This window comes from Vidua chalybeata, unplaced genomic scaffold, assembly GCF_026979565.1.
Source record: "Vidua chalybeata isolate OUT-0048 unplaced genomic scaffold, bVidCha1 merged haplotype scaffold_232_ctg1, whole genome shotgun sequence".
In the NCBI taxonomy this organism is placed as follows: domain Eukaryota; kingdom Metazoa; phylum Chordata; class Aves; order Passeriformes; family Viduidae; genus Vidua; species Vidua chalybeata.
Genome location: NW_026530373.1, coordinates 35,183 through 52,415, shown reverse-complemented (window position 1 = coordinate 52,415; position 17,233 = coordinate 35,183). Strand labels below are relative to the sequence as shown.

The 17,233-nt window shown below is 53.8% G+C and overlaps 1 protein-coding gene across 5 annotated transcripts; it reads left to right on the top strand.

Annotated features, from left to right (window-relative positions):
• The first annotated feature begins 5,693 nt into the window (after window positions 1–5,693).
• Window positions 5,694–10,326, top strand: LOC128783357 (uncharacterized). Of its 5 annotated transcripts, none has more exons than XM_053934001.1 (6): window positions 5,694–5,947; window positions 6,307–6,378; window positions 6,965–7,063; window positions 7,504–7,611; window positions 8,479–8,653; window positions 9,783–10,326. In XM_053934001.1, the coding sequence occupies exons 1-6, from the start codon at window positions 5,851–5,853 to the stop codon at window positions 9,991–9,993; spliced, it is 762 nt and encodes a 253-aa protein (XP_053789976.1). In that variant the 5' UTR covers window positions 5,694–5,850; the 3' UTR covers window positions 9,994–10,326. The 5 variants fall into 5 exon arrangements, with proteins under 5 accessions (XP_053789976.1, XP_053789977.1, XP_053789978.1 ...); XM_053934002.1 differs by lacking the exon at window positions 9,783–10,326 and adding an exon at window positions 9,503–9,775; XM_053934003.1 differs by lacking the exon at window positions 9,783–10,326 and adding an exon at window positions 9,388–9,775.
• Window positions 10,327–17,233: the final 6,907 nt, after the last annotated feature.

Below are 17,233 nucleotides of genomic sequence, written 5' to 3'. Positions count from 1 at the left end.
CGACTGTCTGCAAGAGCAATGAGTGTTTCTTAGTAGTATAGTATAGTATAATATAATAAAGCGATTGATCAGCCTTCTGGAATCACGGAGTCAATGCTAATTATCACCACTCCGGGGACGCCCTGCTACGATAGTTATCCAAGTCAATCTTCCCTTACCACTGAATGCTAAATAGAATAGGCTTAACAGGCACATCAGCAACAGCAACCACTCTAGACCCAACGAGCTGGCTGAGGGGTTGGGAGAAAATTTCCCCCAGTGTCATTTCCTCACAGTGGGTACCATTATTAAAGTAATTCCAAACACATACAGTTAGTGTGTGGAGCCGTGAATCCAGGTGCCCACTGTCCAGAGGAAATTAAAAATCTGTAAATTCCTCACCACATTAACCCATTAAACAAATTGGATAGCAGCCACAGTAGCCATAGTTCTAGGATGGGAAAAATGTAGCCACAACCATGTGCCACCCAAAGCAGGGTAAGCTAGACCACATGGTGACACCTAACAAGGCTTCTGTATCCAGTACACAAAAAAAAAAAAAAAAAAAAAAAAAAAAAAAAAAAAAAAAAAAAATTATGTTGCTCCAGAATTGTTATTCTCATTTCAGACTTTTCTCTCAATGCCCTTGGGCTGCAAATTGGGTGCCAAAATTGGTCTTGGTTTACAAGACAGGTGTCTGCTAGGGAAGGCAGAAAAAAGCCTCCTGTGGAATGGAGAATGTAAACCCCCTGCCTCCAAATTATTAGAATTGTGAAATCAAGGGGCTCTCAGGCAAAGATGTGGGAATAGCAATAACAGTTCTTCACTAGTGTGCACAATAAAGCAAACAAACAGCAGCACCTCCAGCGCTGGCAGCAAACAGAACAGGAGCCCAGTGCAGCCTTTCGGCCGCGGCACTTTCCCTGCAGTGCAGCTCCGGGCACGGCCGGCAGGGGCGCTGGTGGCTCCCGGGGGGCAGGGCAGGTGCGGTGATCCCCGCGCGGCTGCAGGGGGCGCTCCGGCGCGGGCTCGGGGAGCACGCGGCCATGGCGGCTTTGTCCCAAGGCGGGAAGGGCTGGAAGAAGGCTCCGCTTCACAAACCCAGGGGGCAGCCGGCTCCGGGGCCCCAGCAGGACTCTGGGAAAGCAGCAAGCTGGGCCGGCAGGATGTCTCAGCAGGCAGGGGGTGAGGGGCTCGCAGCAGGGCAGGGAGAGCCGAGCTCAGGATCCCGGGCACCCGAGCAGATGGGGATAGGTCTCTCTTTTAGTGGGGCAGGTGTTAATAAGGTCCCAGTTTAGGGGCTGTTCTCACGAGCAGAGGCTCACCCCATGACAGAAGAAGCAGCTCTGGGCCTGGCTCTGGCAGCAGCAGTGGAAACTCCCTTTCCCAAGAGCAGTGGCTCTGATCGTCCTCCTCCCAAATAAAGGGATCAGCCAATAATCACCAGCCAATGATAAGGAACAAGCAGAAAGGAAAAACCCAACCCCTAAGAGTTTAAAGGTAGAAAGTGTATGTTTATTGCGATGCCGGGCAGCATGTGGGATAGCTCCCAAAGGCACACTGCACCTTTCCAATGATTACAGAGTCCTTTTATCCACACAAGAAGTGAATACCCAAAATACCAATACATATTCATCATTTTGGTCCATCCCATTCCTCGCTTCCTATGCTAATCATTCCAAAAGCTATTAAGCATGCGTAGTTTGTTCCTTGAAATGGGTCGGTGGTCCCTTTCATGGGGAGGGGGCCCAAAATGAGGAAGTAAATGAAGTCTTCCTCATTCTGACCTTTCTACCTTTTCAGTGCAAATATGACAAATGAACCTTGGTAGAACTCCCATTCCCTGTCTTCAATTGCTTTCAGAACAGAGGAGGCCCACAAGTCTTCTGTTCCTAAAAGCTATTTGTCACTTTCTATAGTCCTCATTAGAAACCCAGCTAACTAAACATTGTGTTGAGAAGCAATCAATTCTTAGTTAACTGCTAACTCTTAACTTCATCAAGGCCTACTAACTGGTTTTAACTAACTTTAGTAAGGCTTACCTCTAACTCAAATCTTAGCCCCTCTAAAATCTCTCAATCCCTTCAAGTTGATGTTGCACAGGCAGTTCCTGCAGGGTCCCACGTGTGGCTGAACCTGCAGACAGGAGAGAGAGAAGCCAAGCTCCCAGAGAGAGAAAATGGGGAAAGTGACAGGAGGGAAGAGAGAAGAAGGAAAAGGTAGAGGTGGGCCCATGGCCCCCAGCAGCAGCAGCCACAGGGCCCAAAGCCCCCCGCCCCCTGCCCAGCACAGCCTGCCCTGCCCCTCCAGCTGTCACCCGAGTGGGGGACAGGGGCCAGTGGCCACTGCCAGCAGCAGGAACGGGGGCAGGGTGAGGATCCCCTGGCTTGGCTTTTGTCTCTTGAGCAATCCGGGCACAGGGCAGTGCAAGGCAGACTGGCAAGCGAAGCCCGGAGCCTTTGGAGGCTCCAAGCCTTAAACATCAGCCCCTGCAGCAGTCCAGATCTGGGTGCCACAGTTCCCAAGGCTGTCATGGCCTTCAGAGCATGAAGGTGGATTTTACATCCCTGTGGCCTGATGCTGCCTCCCGGTCCAGGAGTCCCCGTGGCTCCAGCAGCAAGGGTGGCTGAAGGCTTCCTGCCTGCTTTGGGCCATTGCTGCAGGGGCCACTGCTGTCAGAGCCCTCTCTCTGCTGCTGACAGCTCTGCTCCTGGGGACACTGCTCTGGCCCAGCCCAGGAAGAGCAGCAGTGCCCAGTGCCAGGAGTGGTGTCAGTGGGAGCCCCTGTGCACAGGGACCCCCAGGCCCGGGGTGGCCGTGCCAGCCCCCCCAGGGACCTCCAGCCCCGGCAACCCAGAACAAGTGGAAACCACAACTGTGCAAACGCCGCCTGTGCCCAAAGGAATTGCAAAGAGAACTGAGGTTTTAAAAAGAAACAGTATTTTTTTCCCAGAGATCGGCAAAACCTAGGATTTATAGAACATGTTTCATTACAACAACAATCTACAGAACATATTTACATGGCAGGCTATAGACTAACAATTTACAGAACATATTTACATGGGTACCTATAGAGTAACAAACTTCCAAACATATTTACAGAAAACCTCTAAACTTCAGAACATATTTACAGAGGGTTGATATCTGTGGCCCTCATCTCCATCGGTCTTTGAAGAAAGGCCGCAGCAGCGCTGGACTCTGCTGCCAGCAGTGGCCCAGGTGGGCTGGCAGCTGGGCCCCAGGGGCTGGGACAGGGCTGGCAGGGCTGGCATGGCCCCAGGCAAGCGCAGGGCAGGCCGGGGCTGGTGCTTGTGCCACCACAATCCAGGGCCCCCTGCGGGCACCGTGTCCCTGAGCAGGGCCATCCAGCCCAGCCCCAGCCTGGCGTCAGGGGACACACTCTGCCTGTGGGCTGGGCGTGGGAAGCATCTGCCTCTCCTGCTCCTGGGGCTCCATCTTCATCCGAGGACCATGGGCTCCTCCTCATCCTTCTCATCGACTTCCATCTTCTCCATCTTGTCCTCCACATCAATGTCCATCTCCTCGATGTTGTCCTCCACGTCGACTTCCATGTCCTTGGCAGTATCTTCCGTGTCCACCTCCATCATTTCTTCCCTATCCAGCACCATGTCCACTTCCATCTCCTCCACGGTGTCTCTGGCCGTCTGCAAGAGGCAGCACAATCTCACGCTGGGCTTGCTGTCCCACCCCATCCATTCCCACATGGCTGCAGCCTGCCCAAGCAGGGTGCCCCGCTCCCTGGAATGGCACTGTACCTCCTCTGGGGCAGCAGTGCACATCCTGCCGGGATTGGCTTCAGAGCAGGCGGCAGCAAAAGCCCAGGCAGCAGCAACAGCTCAGCACTGATGGGCAGAGCGAAGGGCGAGGGAGAAGTGGCCATTGGCAGCAGCTGAAGTGTCTGCTGTGCTCGTTTCCAGGTCCTGGGCCTTCCACCTGGAACACTCGGGGAGCTGTGGTGTCACAGAATGGACACCCCTTGCATTGGCCATCCAGTCCAATGCCCTACAGTGAGCAGGGACACCTTTGACTAGGTCAGGTTGCTCAGAGCACGAGCTTGAATGACTGCAGGGATGGATGTCCACCTCTGTGGGCAACCTGTGACAGGGTTTCAAGACCTAGAGTGCAAAAAATGGGTTTCTTTCCTCTAGTCTGAATTGACCGTCTTTTAGATTAAAACCATTCCCCCACGGTCTGGTCACAAAAGCCCCTACTAAAAATTCTGTCCCATCTCTTTTACAAGCCCCCTAAGGTACTGAAAGGCAGCAGTCAGGTCTCCCTGGAGTCCTCTCTCTTCCAGGCTGAACACCCCCAGCTCTCCCAGCATGTCTCCAAAGCAGAAGGGCTCCAGCCCTCAGAGCATTTTGTCCCTCCTCTGGACTAGATCCAACAGAACCATGTCCTTCCTGTGCTGGGGACCCAGAGCTGGATGCAGTACTCTGTCATGGTAGAGATGGAGACAATACAAAGCAACACCCTCCATTTCCAGAAGGCTTCAAACCCTGTTTTTATTCTAGCATCCATGCTTTTTCTACATTCTTACAAAGCTCATAAGTTTACTCATTGGTCATGAGAGACAAGCAAAGTGCTTATTGGACTAGGCAGTTGCGGGTTTCTCTTATTTATCCTTCTTGCTTTCTTGGTTTCTATGTCAACGACCTTGGTAGAAAATTCTTTCAGCGGTAAACATGGATCCTCTTATCAAACTTCTCTCTGGCTCACAGAAGTCAATGTAAAAGACGGGAATCTTTAAAAGTAGAGGGTTTTGGGAAAGCTGCAAAAGGCAGGCCTCAGAGACAGCGGAACTGTAATTAGAGAAAAGCAGTAGCTGTAAGATTTGTCAGCAGAAAAATTATATAAGAAGTGGAAAAGTAAGGACAAATAGTACAATGGTCTGTGTATTAATGCTTGGCTAGAATAACTCCCTAAGCTACAGAAAAGTATCTCTAGCAAGAGATTAGTAAATTCTAAGCTTCCTAATGGAGCTCTGAGCATTGGGTTTTAAGGTTTACAATACAAGTAGGTATTGTATTTGAAAGAAATAAATAAAACAAATATTGTTTTAACAAAAGGTACGTGTGCTTATAGTGATTGGAGAAATCTATTGTCAATATGCTTTTGCTTTGTGTGATTGGTCAAAGAGCTTTTAACGTAAGTTGTACCATTAAGTTCTTTGTCTGCTGCTGGGGATGTGAGCTGCTGGCATCTGCCCATTGTCATAACCATGGAATGAGACTGATGCTGGAAAAGAAACAGCTCGAGACGCGTTCCTCAGCAGTCCCGTCCCGTTGGTGATTTGTACATAGAGCCCCGGCCAGCAATATAAAACATCTTCCACAGTACTCCAGGTGGAGTCTCCCCAGAGCAAAGAGGTGGAATCACCTCCTTCAACCCGCTGGGCACTCTCCTTTGGATGCACAAGGCTGGCTCATGTCCAGCCTCTCATCTAGCAGCAGCCCCAAGTCCTTCTTGGCCGGGCTGCTCTCCATCCCTTCATGCCCCAACCTGTGAGACCAGCTGGGCTGGGACTGTGTCACAACCCTGGGACAGAGCTGTTGGGCAGGATGAGATCCCTGCCAAAGAAGGCAGATCCCACTCCCCACACAACTCCAGCCTGGCCATGAAGTCACAGCAGGCTCTGGGGTCACAGCAGGCTGAGGTCACAGCAGGCTCTGAGGTCACAGAGGTGCCAGAGCCCCGTGGCTGCACAGCACCACAAGGACCGAGCAGTCAGTCCTTGAGCACAGCTGTTGTGGCAGCAGCGGCGGTGGCAGCAGTGGTGCTGACATTGGGACAGCGGTGTCAGGACAGTGGTGGCAGCAAGAGCTGGGGACTGGCAGAGGGCAGGGCACCATGGCCCTTGCTCTGCGCCTCTTCCTCCCGCTCCTCCTGGCCGTGGCCCTGCCTGCCAGGGCTGCCCAGGCTGCTCCGCTGCAAGTGCAGGGAGCAGGTGAGCCGGCAGCCTGGCTCCCCTTTCCCGGGACAGCGCTCCCTGCTCCCTGGGAAGTGCTGGGGGATGGTTTTTCCCCTGGGCTTTAGGGAGGCTTTCCTCTGTGGGAGGGAGAGAGCCCCCATGGGCCCTGGGCTGCTCCAGCCGCCCTCCCAGGGATGTTGCACAAGGCAAGGAAATCGTGTGGAGAGTGACCAGGAACCAGCTCAGAGCTCCTCAGGCCCCTGTGCAGCTTTGGCCATGGTCATTCTCATCTGGCCCCCACAGCCTTACCCGACCCCCTTGCAGTGCCCAGTTCCCAAAGGCACAGGGGGATCCCAGCAGACCAGGAAATGGTTCTGATCTCTGATCCCTTCTAGGTTGGAATGGCGACATGGCTTATCCAGATGCCCTCTGGGATGAAAGCTTGAATCTCTTGGAGAATGCTGGAGGCAAGTTCTCTGTGTGCCTTTCCTGAGAGAATAATCAGTGCCTCATGAGCCATTTCCCTTCCCAGAATCACAGGGTTGAAAGATTCTGGAAAACTTGTCTGGCTCCATTCTGGATCCCTGAGGGATCCCACAGAATGGCTGTCAGTGGCAGGAAGGAGCATTTAGCTGTCCATCGTCCTCCCATGTGCAATTCCAGTGTGCGCTTCCGTGTGCTCTGTGCAGCCACAGAGAAGAGCAGAGAGGGAAGGGGCCGGGCCCAGGGCTGTGCCCCGGGGCTGTGCCTTTTGCAGCTCCTTTGCGGGCCCCGGGGTGCCTGAGCTGCTCCTGCTGCTGCTGCCAAGCCCTGGCCCTGCCTGGGGCTGGGTTTAGAGCTGCTGGCAGCTCCAGGGAATCCTTTCTCCCCCAGTGATGGCCCTGCAAGGGGCTCCTTCCATGCCAGTGTGGGGCCACCGCAGGCACGTGGTCCCCCTGGCCCTGCTCCTGAGTGGAAGGCAGAGCTGAGGGAGTGCCTTGGAGGGCACCAATCACCCAGGGGCACTCACTGCCACTCTGGCCTGAAGGGGACATGGAACAACTTTCTGTTAAGGTCCTCCTCCATGGAAGAACGCAGACACAGGAGACAAGAAATCCCTGGAGGCAGCCAGACACCTGGACCAGATGCTGAGTGATCTGGAGAGACGCCGTGGTCGGTGCATTTCCCCCAGCCTTCCCCTGGGACTCAGCAGCCAGGGGCTTTCCCTGCACATCTGGACACGCTGTGCCCGGCACAGTGGGAAGGGATCCATGGCAGCCTGGCTGCCCCGCTGCTGCTTTCCTGCCCTGCAGGGCTGTTTCCCAGCCTGGCCTGGCTGCAGCTTCTCCCCAGCCTCTGTCGAAGGCATTTGGCACCAGCTGGCAGGGAGCCCAAACTGCACCACGGTCCTGCAATCCCCTGCAATTTCTCCCTCTCTGGCACATCAGGAGTGGCAGGTGTTTGGGGAAGGGAGGGGCCTGTGGCAGCCCCAAGAGCCGTGGCCTTTTCCTGATCCTTATCCATGTCTTTGAAAAGTAGAACTTCCTGAAGATGCCGTCTCTCCAATGGGGAATGGTTCCACCTGATCCAGCTGTCCCTTTTCCTTTCTCCAGAGATGGACCAAAGGTCTTTGCTGAAGGCAGCGCTTCCTGGAGGAAGCAATGGCTCCGTGCCAGCCCCCGATACACGAAGGGAGGAGACGCCAGACAGTGCCACAGAAGGTGATTGCTGTGCCAGGCTCAGCCAGGCTGAGCAATCCTGCTGGGGTCCCTCCATGGGAGACACGTCCCGAAATCTGGGAGTGGCTGCACGGGGTGCCCATGGTGGGGAGAGGGCAGAGGGGGAGTGTTGTAGATGTCGGTGAACCCAATGGGAAGAATGATGATGTCTAACTCCATTTCAGAAGGCTGAATGATTGCTTTATTATAATTATGTTATGATACATTAATATGCTATATAAAAGAGGATACTAAATACTACATGCTACTTTCTCTACCTATCATATCTAACTAACTTACAATTCGTGACCTTGTTCTTTAGAGCTTAGACACAGGTGGATCTGATTGGCCATCAGGCCCAAACAATCCACCATGGTCTAACTAAGTGCTCACTCTGGTTAAACAATTCTCTAAACACATTCCACAAGAGAAAAACAAAGAGCAAAAATAAAAATTGTTTTCTCTTTCATTTCTCTCTGTACACCTCAAAAAAAAATCTTGAGAGAGAGAAAAATGTGCTTACCACAGGGGAGAGCAAGGCTCCAGTGTGTCCTGACAGGGTCTGACTCTGTCCCCTGGGGCTGGGGGAGCTGTCACAGGGCAGGGAGGGCCAGGGCTGGCAGGGGCTGCTCAGGGATGGGTTTGGCCCGTGTCCCTCGAAGCAGCGACTGCCCAAGCAGCTGTGCTGGCCCCGGGCTCTCCTCCCGGCCTGCTGGGCTTTGTTGGGTGGCACAGCCTGTGCCAAGGGGCGGCAAGGGGCCTGCAGGCCCCAGCTCTGGGGGAAACAGAGAACGTCCTGGCCGTATGCACCGTGCTGCCAGCTCAGCAGTGCAGCCCAGCACGGGCTCACGCTCCCCACTGCTCCCACAGACGTTATCACTGAAACAGGAATATTTGCCCCGGATCCAGTGCGCCTCCCAAGAGTTGTCTGCCCCCAGGATGTGCGCAGGTCCTGCATGATAGGCACGGTGGTGACACTGTTCACTGTGCCCCTTGTGCTGACAGGCTGCTATCTTGGCATTCGGAAGCTGTACGAGAGCAGACGGTCAGTTGTTGATTTTTCTCCACAGTTTTCTTGTAACTCTGCTCATAGCATTGGTAGCCTGACTCGTAGTCATGCTGCACTGGAGCTGTGGCCAGTCCGTGGTTGTCCAAAGAACTCCGCTGAGGGTTCTGCTGCTGCCCAGTGCTTTCATTGGCCTCTTCATTGCTGGGCCTTGTCCTGGGGGGCCCGCTGGGGCTGCAGCCAGTGCTGGCTCCCACTGAGGCTGCCAGGCCAAGAGCAGCCCCGGGGGCACAGGGCACAGGCAGAGCAAGTTCTCAACAGCATTTGGGCCACACAGCTCAGGACAGGACAGTGCTTATTTAGTAGCTCATGTAAAGTTTCATGGTGACAGTGATGTTACCAGATAAGCAAATTTGCTGCAGTTCAGTGTTCAAACAAATCCAACCTGATGAAGGTTTGGCTTTGGCCTTGAGGCTTTGCTCTTTGTGTGAGCCCTGTTCTGGATTGATTCCCACTCAGTCTTGGAGCCTGTTTTGGGTGAAGGCTCATCCTGGCCCTGGCCCTTCGCAGTTCTGGGCTCAAAGGCACCGCCGAGGCTGCACTGCACGTGACTGGGCTTCAGGGCTCCATTATCAAAGGCCTTTGAGAAGTTTAAATTACTGTATTCTTACTATTTGGTTTTCTTTACGGAATTCCTTCCTTTTTTTTAAACTTAGTTTTTTTAAAACTTAGTTTAAAAAAAAAACTTAGTTTAAAAAAAAAATCTTTTCCAGTGCTTTTTTCAGTTATTTGATATAGTGAATGATGGCATAATTTCCCCATGGCTGAATTAGAAAACAGTAAGTACTATAAAATGGAATAATTTTTACACCCTTATGTCTTTCATAGACTCATGAAACTTATGTTGGTTTGATGTGACCAACAGAAGAGTTTTGCTCTGCTTTTAATTCCAACAAGAAGCAGAGCTGGAACCTGTTGAGAAGAGTCTCTTTTCACTTCATAGCTAAAGCAAACTGCCAGCGTTCTTTTTTTCCAGCTCTGGGCAGGAAGATAAAAATCTGTCAGCAGAAAATAATCGAGTGAAGTAACTGATATAAATTAGGGACTTGTCTGTTTGCTCCCTAAGCCCTGAGTTCCTCAGAGCTGCAGCTCCCTGCTCTCTCTGCAGACAGAGGCTGGCTGTGGATGACAGCCACGTGTCTGGCCTGGTGCACACCAGGTGCACACACGAGCTGAGGGATCATCCCTGTACGCCCCATCCTGGAAGAACCGAGGTCATTGATGAATCTGACACGGTTTTATGGCATGGCAGCAAAAGAAGGCAAAAGAAAGGCTACAATTGGTACCATTCCAACCACTTGACATTTTGCTGTGTGTAATGGAGATAGGAACTACAAGTTTCCTATCCATGCACAATTTGCTGTCTGAGAGCACTCCATTCTCAAATCACAGGGCCTTGCAGGTCTGTGTCTGAGATGACTTTAAAAACAAAAACAACCTTTATGTGCAACACCTGTGTATCAAAACTTCACAATACAAATCACAAGCTGATTTCTGCTGTTAAGTGGATGAAAAAAACCCAAAAAGCAAAAAGCAAAAGTAAAACTGTGACCAAATAAAACAGGCAAACACAACAACCACCAAGAAAACAACAAAACCAACACAAACATCCCCACAAATCCAGAAAAAGATAAAAATCAGGTGAAGGAGGCAGAGATCCAAAAGCAGCAAAGGGCAGAGGAACTACAGGAAGGACAGCTCATAAGAAAGGAGAGATAAGAAGTGGCTATGGCATCAAACTAGCCAGGGCATCTCAGATAGTGTTCTCACCCTTCTGAAAACAATCTGACATAAAAATGAACAGAAAAGAAATGATGAGGATTGTGATATCGGGAGTCTGCATGTTTAGCTTTAATATATCCATTGTGTGTGAGTTGTGTTTTCCTTGTTAAGTCACATCATCTGGCAAGGGTTTTTTTCTGAGCAAAGAAAAATACTGCAGTGGAAAAGGAGGCTGGCTGGGAAAAACATTAAAAGCAAGAGCTAAAAATAAAGTACTCATTTTTAATATGTTGTATGGTTGGTTTGCTGGCCCTAGCACAGGCCCTAGGCTTACCCTGAGGCCTCGGCCTCTGTTGTTCTAAATTTTAATAAACAGGCACATTTTTTTAAAAAGTCATCAGCCTCCTTTTAGTTTCATTTGCCTGTTTACCACAAGGAGGCCCAGCAGCTCCTTGCTGAGGGCCCATTTCATGCAAGAACTGGCACTCAGAATATTAAATCAATTAAAAAGAAAAGGTTGGGGGGAGGCGGCAGTGAGGTGGCCTCAAAGGTTCAACTCTGCACTCTGCTTTTGTCACCAACATTAGCCAAGTTCCTGTGCTTGTTTTCTTGGAGAATTTGTAGTCAACAGAGCTTCAGTGCCTTTGATCAAATCAGTCTTAAGAGCAGCTTGGGGCTGGGTCAGTCATTGAGACCTGAGCACGGACTGGGGTCCAGCCAACAAAAGAACATTAGCTGCAGGCCACCCATACAGCTTTTCCTATTAATGAGCACAAAGCCTTTATTTTTGCAAACAGAGAGATGCTGGGAGGGTTTTGGACCATCAGACCGAGGCACAAGGCTCTGCATCCTCCCAAGGAACAGAGCCAGCCCCCTTGAGAGCCAGAAGGCGCGGCCTCACTTGTAGCCCCGGTGCCTCCTGTGGCCCAGGGCACGGCCCTGGCTGGAAATGTCTTGGGCTGCAGCACAGGGCCAGGGCGGAGCTCAGCAGCCTCATCAGAGCCCAGGGCCGCGGCCCTTCCCTGCCGGGGCCCTGGCCTGGCCCGGCCCGGCCCGGCCCGGCCTGAGCAGCCCGGCCTGGCCCCAGGGGATGGGCTTCGCCCGGCTGCTGTGCCCACAGCCTTTTGGGCCCAAGGCTTTGCAAGAGGCTTTCTCCCAGCCTTGCAAAACCTTGGCCAAGTGTCCCTTTGCTGTGCTGTGAAGAGTAGAAAAACCCTGACATTTACCCTGGTGCACAGCTCATGAGGGATCCCTGCCCAGCTCAGCAGAGAGCCCAAAACATCCCTGTGTGCCTCATGAGGGATCCCTGCACAGCTCAGCAGAGAGCCCAAAACATCCCTGTGTGCCTCATGAGGGATCCCTGCACAGCTCAGCAGAGAGCTCAAAACATCCCTGTGTGCCTCATGAGGGATCCCTGCACAGCTCAGCAGAGAGCCCAAAACATCCCTGTGTGCCTCATGAGGGATCCCTGCACAGCTCAGCAGAGAGCCCAAAACATCCCTGTGTGCCTCATGAAGTGCAGGCCCAGATGATGCCACTGGAGGAAATGTGCCCTCAGCCCAGGGACGCTCAGCATGGGCTCCCCCAGCCCCTCAGGGCCCCGCTGCTGCTCACAGCGGCCCCTGCCTGGCTCCTGCCTGCCCTCACCGTGGGCATCCACGGCTGCTCCTGGGCATGGAGCTCAGCCAGCGCTGGTGCCGGCTGGGCTTTGCTGGTGGTACCACCTGGACATATCTCTGACAACTCTATTTCTTTATTTGAACAGAAAATGTGGGCCAATCCCTGCCCTGGCAGACAGGGCCCACCCACCTTCAGTCGTGGTTGGGGAACAGGACCAGGGGGCTCAGGGGTGGAGGATCTCGTTGTGGAGGGGTGAGTTTGGGGAAGGGCTCAAGACAGTGCTGCAGCTGCGGCAGGGCAGATGGGGAAAGAAGTGAAGAGCTGGGAACACGGGTCAAGTTCTCTCTGCCTGCGTTGTTAGGCTCGTCTTCTGAAGATGGGCAGGAGCACCTTTGGAGAGAGGAGTGGCTGAGGCCCCAGCTGCCAGTGGCACACTGGGACCCTCCTGCTCAGCAGGGCCCAGAGCTGGCAAGGCTCCCCAGCACGGCTGGAGCTGCTGGCACAGCTTGGCGCAGCTGGACAGCTGCCCCTCAAAGCCCCGGCGAGCAGGGGATGGCTCTGGGCAGGCTCCCTGGCCAGGAGCGGGCCCCAGAGCACGACTGCCTTGCAAGGGTAATCTCGTCCCTGCTCTTTCTCCTCCCCACCTTGCCTTGCCTGTGCCCTGTGCCCCCGGGGCTGCTCTTGGCCAGGCAGCCTCAGTGGGAGCCAGCACTGGCTGCAGCCCCAGCGGCCCCCCAGGACAAGGCCCAGCAATGAAGAGGCCAATGAAAGCACTGGGCAGCAGCAGAACCCTCAGCAGAGTTCTTTGGACGACCACGGACTGGCCACAACTCCAGTGCAGCCTCACTGGGAATGTTCCCTGACTATCAGCAGCCATTAAAGGACGCTGTTTGAGGTAGAGATCGGCAAAACACTCACCATTTTCTCTTCCAGCAATACCAGATTCTGGTAGAGCACATCATCAGGCAAAGCTGGAGGGGCAGGGCAGGCTGTGCTGGGCAGGGGGTGGGCGACTTTGGGCCCTGTGGCTGCTGCTGCTGGGGGCCATGGGCCCACGTCTACCTTTTCCTTCTTCTCTCTTCCCTCCTGTCACTTTCCCCATTTTCTCTCTCTGGGAGCTTGGCTTCTCTCTCTCCTGTCTGCAGGTTCAGCCGCACGTGGGACCCTGCAGGAACTGCCTGTGCAACATCAGCTTGAAAGGATTGAGGGATTTTAGAGGGGCTAAGATTTGAGTTAGAGGTAAGCCTTACTAGAGTTAGTTAAAATCAATTAGTAGGCCTTGATGAAGTTAAGAGTTAGCAGTTAACTAAGAATTGATTGCTTGTCAACACCATGTTTAGTTAGCTGGGTTTCTAATGAGGACTATAGAAAGTGACAAATAGCTTTTAGGAACAGAAGACTCTTGTGGGCCTCCTCTGTTCTGAAAGCAATTGAAGACAGGGAATGGGAGTTCTACCAAGGTTCATTTGTTATATTTGCATTGAAAAGGTAGAAAGGTCAGAATGAGGAAGACTTCATTTACTTCCTCATTTTGGGACCCCTCCCCATGAAAGAGACCACCGACCCATTTCAAGGAACAAACTACGCATGCTTAATAGCTTTTGGAATGATTAGCATAGGAAGCGAGGAATGGGATGCACCAAAATGATGAATATGTATTGGTATTTTGGGTATTCAATTCTTGTGTGGATAAAAGGACTCTGTAATCATTGGAAAGGTGCAGTGTGCATTTGGGAGCTATCCCGCATGCTGCCTGGCATCCCAATGAACATACACTTTCTAACTTTAAACTGTTAGAGAGTTTTTGTCCATCACAGTTGGATATCGGTACTAGATCAATATCCTATTTCTTTAACAAATCACTTGAACTCCAGGGAAGTGGGAGAGGACTCTTTGTCAGGAACTGTAGAGACAGGACACCGGGGAATGGGATCAAACTGCAAGAGCTGGAATAGATTTGATGATGGGAAGAAGTTCTTTACTGGGAGGGTGGTTGCCCCTGACCCCGGGAGCAGTGCAGAGAAGCTGCGGAAGCCCCATCCCCAGGAACATCCAAGGCCAGCTTGGACAGGGTCCAGAGCAACCTGGTGTGGTGGGAAGTTGCTCAGCTTGAAAGCAGATGATCCTTAGGGGCCCTTGCAAGCCAAAGCATTCAAGGATTTGATCATTCCACAATCCCGATCTCTCCGTCTGGAGTGGCCCTGAAATTTCTGTGACATCACAGCTCCCCGAGTGTTCCAGGTGGAAGGCCCAGGACCTGGAAACGAGCACAGCAGACACTTCAAATGCTGCCAAGGGCCACTTCTGCCTTGCCCTTCACCTTGCCCATCAGTGCTGAGCTGTTGCTGCTGCCTGGGTTTTTGCTGCCGCTTGCTCTGAAGCCAAACCCGGCAGGATGTGCACTGCTGCCCCAGTGGAGGTACAGTGCCATTCCAGGGAGGGGGGCACCCTGCTTGGGCAGGCTGCAGCCATGTGGGAATGGATGGGGTGGGACAGCAAGCCCAGCGTGAGATTGTGCTGCCTCTTGCAGACGGCCAGAGACACCGTGGAGGAGATGGAAGTGGACATGGTGCTGGATAGGGAAGAAATGATGGAGGTGGACACGGAAGAGACTGCCGAGGACATGGACGTCGACGTGGAGGACAACATCGAGGAGATGGAGATTGATGTGGAGGACAAGATGGAGGAGATGGAAGTCGATGAGAAGGATGAGGAGGAGCCCATGGTCCTTGGATGAAGATGGAGCCCCAGGAGCAAGAGAGGCAGATGCTTCCCACGCCCAGCCCACAGGCAGAGTGTGTCCCCTGACGCCAGGCTGGGGCTGGGCTGGATGGCCCCGCTCAGGGACACGGTGCCCGCAGGGGGCCCTGGATTGTGGTGGCACAAACACCAGCCCCGGCCTGCCCTGTGCTTGCCTGGGGCCATGCCAGCCCTGCCAGCCCTGTCCCAGCCCCTGGGGCCCAGCTGCCAGCCCACCTGGGCCACTGCTGGCAGCAGAGTCCAGCCCTGCTGCGGCCTTTCTTCAAATACTGATGGAGATGAGGGCCACAGATATCACCCCTCTGTAAATATGTTCTGAAGTTTAGAGGTTTTCTGTAAATATGTTTGGAAGTTTGTTAGACTACAGGTACCCATGTAAATATGTTCTGTAGATTGTTAGTCTATGGTCTCCCATGTAAACATGTTCTGTAGATTGTTGTTCTAAGGATTGTTGCAATGAAACATGTTCTGTAAATCCTAGGTTTTGCCGATCTTTGGGAAAAAAATACTGTTTCTTTTTAAAATCTCAGTTCTCTTTGCAATTCCTTTGGGCCCAGGCAGCGTTTGCACAGTTGTGGTTTCCACTTGTTCTGGGTTGCCGGGGCTGGAGGTCCCTGGGGGGGGCTGGCACAGCCAGCCCGGGGCTGGGGGTCCCTGTGCACAGGGGGTCCCACTGACACCACTCCTGGCTCTGGGCACTGCTGCTCTTCCTGGGCTGGGCCAGAGCAGTGTCCCCAGGAGCAGAGCTGTCAGCAGCAGAGAGGGGGCTCTGACAGCAGTGGCCCCTGCAGCAATGGCCCAAAGCAGGCAGGAAGCCTTCAGCCACCCTTGCTGCTGGAGCCATGGGGACTCCTGGACCGGGAGGCGGCATCAGGCCACAGGGATGCAAAATCCACCTTCATGCTCTGAAGGCCATGACAGCCTTGGGAACCGTGGCACCCGGATCTGGGCTGCTGCAGGGGCTGATGTTTAAGGCTGGGAGCCTCCAAAGGCTCCGGGCTTCGCTTGCCAGCCTGCCTTGCACTGCCCTGTGCCCAGATTGTTCAAGAGACAAAAGCCAGGCCAGGGGATCCTCACCCTGCCCCCGTTCCTGCTGCTGGCAGCGGCCACTGGCCCCTGTCCCCCACTCGGGTGACAGCTGGAGGGGCAGGGCAGGCTGTGCTGGGCAGGGGGCGGGGGGCTTTGGGCCCTGTGGCTGCTGCTGCTGGGGGCCATGGGCCCACGTCTACCTTTCCCTTCTTCTCTCTTCCCTCCTGTCACTTTCCCCATTTTCTCGGTCTGGGAGCTTGGCTTCTCTCTCTCCTGTCTGCAGGTTCAGCCGCACGTGGGACCCTGCAGGAACTGCCTGTGCAACATCAACTTGAAGGGATTGAGAGATTTTAGAGGAGCTAGGAATTGAGTTAGAGGTGAGCCTTACTAGAGTTAGTTAAAATCAATTAGTAGATTAGATTGTCCACAAAGAAGTATCATTTTTTCCATTTCTCATTTTGTTTCCCACCACCTTCCCTGTGCCAACAGACTGTGTCAAAGAGGGGCTGTGCTCTTGGTGGCTTTAAAGGAACTAAAGGCTCTCCCAGCAGAGTTTTCTGCAGAGATGCCCTTTTGTTGCCTTCTCTGGAGCTGCAGCAGCAATGTCTGTGGGCAGAGCTGGGGGCAGATCAGTGCTGGCACAGCAGCTGTGCCCAGCAGCAGCAGCAGCACTTGGTGTTGCCAGTGCTGCTCTCGTGGCCCTGCCCCACTGCCCTGGTGGCCCTGGTGTTGCTGCAGGGCCTGAGTGCTCTCGGGGCCGGGCACAGTCCTGGGGGTGGCAGTGCCGGGGCTGCAGCAGGGACAGGCCATGGGCACTGCTGGGGCAGCGCTGATGCCTCAGGCCAGGGCCTGGGGGCTCCAGGCTCCTTGCCCAGGCTCTCTCAAGAGCACGGCCAGGCCAATGCTCAGTACAGAAAACCCCCGTCAGCAGCCCCAGGCTGGCCGTGGGCAGGCTGGGGGCAAACAGCACAGCTGGTGCTCTGCCAGGGCCCTGGGGGAGACGGGAAGGAGCAGCAGAGCAGGGGCTGATCCATCCCCAGTGCGCTGCACAGCCCAGGGCAGCGTCCCAGAGCGTCCTCATGGAGCTGCCAACAACATCCCCCCTCTGCAGCCCTGGCCTCTCCCCCAGCTCACACAGGAGCCGCATCCTTGCAGGCACAGACACGGCAGCGCTGGCTCAGGAGCCCCTGTTTGCATTGCACACAGCAGGCGGGAGCACCCCCGTGCTGGTGCTGTGGGGACATGAACCTGAGGCAGCACAAATGCCATCAGCCCCTGGGGCCAGGAAGGGCTGGGGGACACCAGGGAAACAATTCAGCTTTGTCCTGGCCTCTGCACTCAGCCAGAAAGTTTGTTCCCATCAGCTGGGACTTTCCTGTCCCACTGCAGGCGCTGTTGCTCAGAGCCAGGGCTGCCTGGCAGCCACCC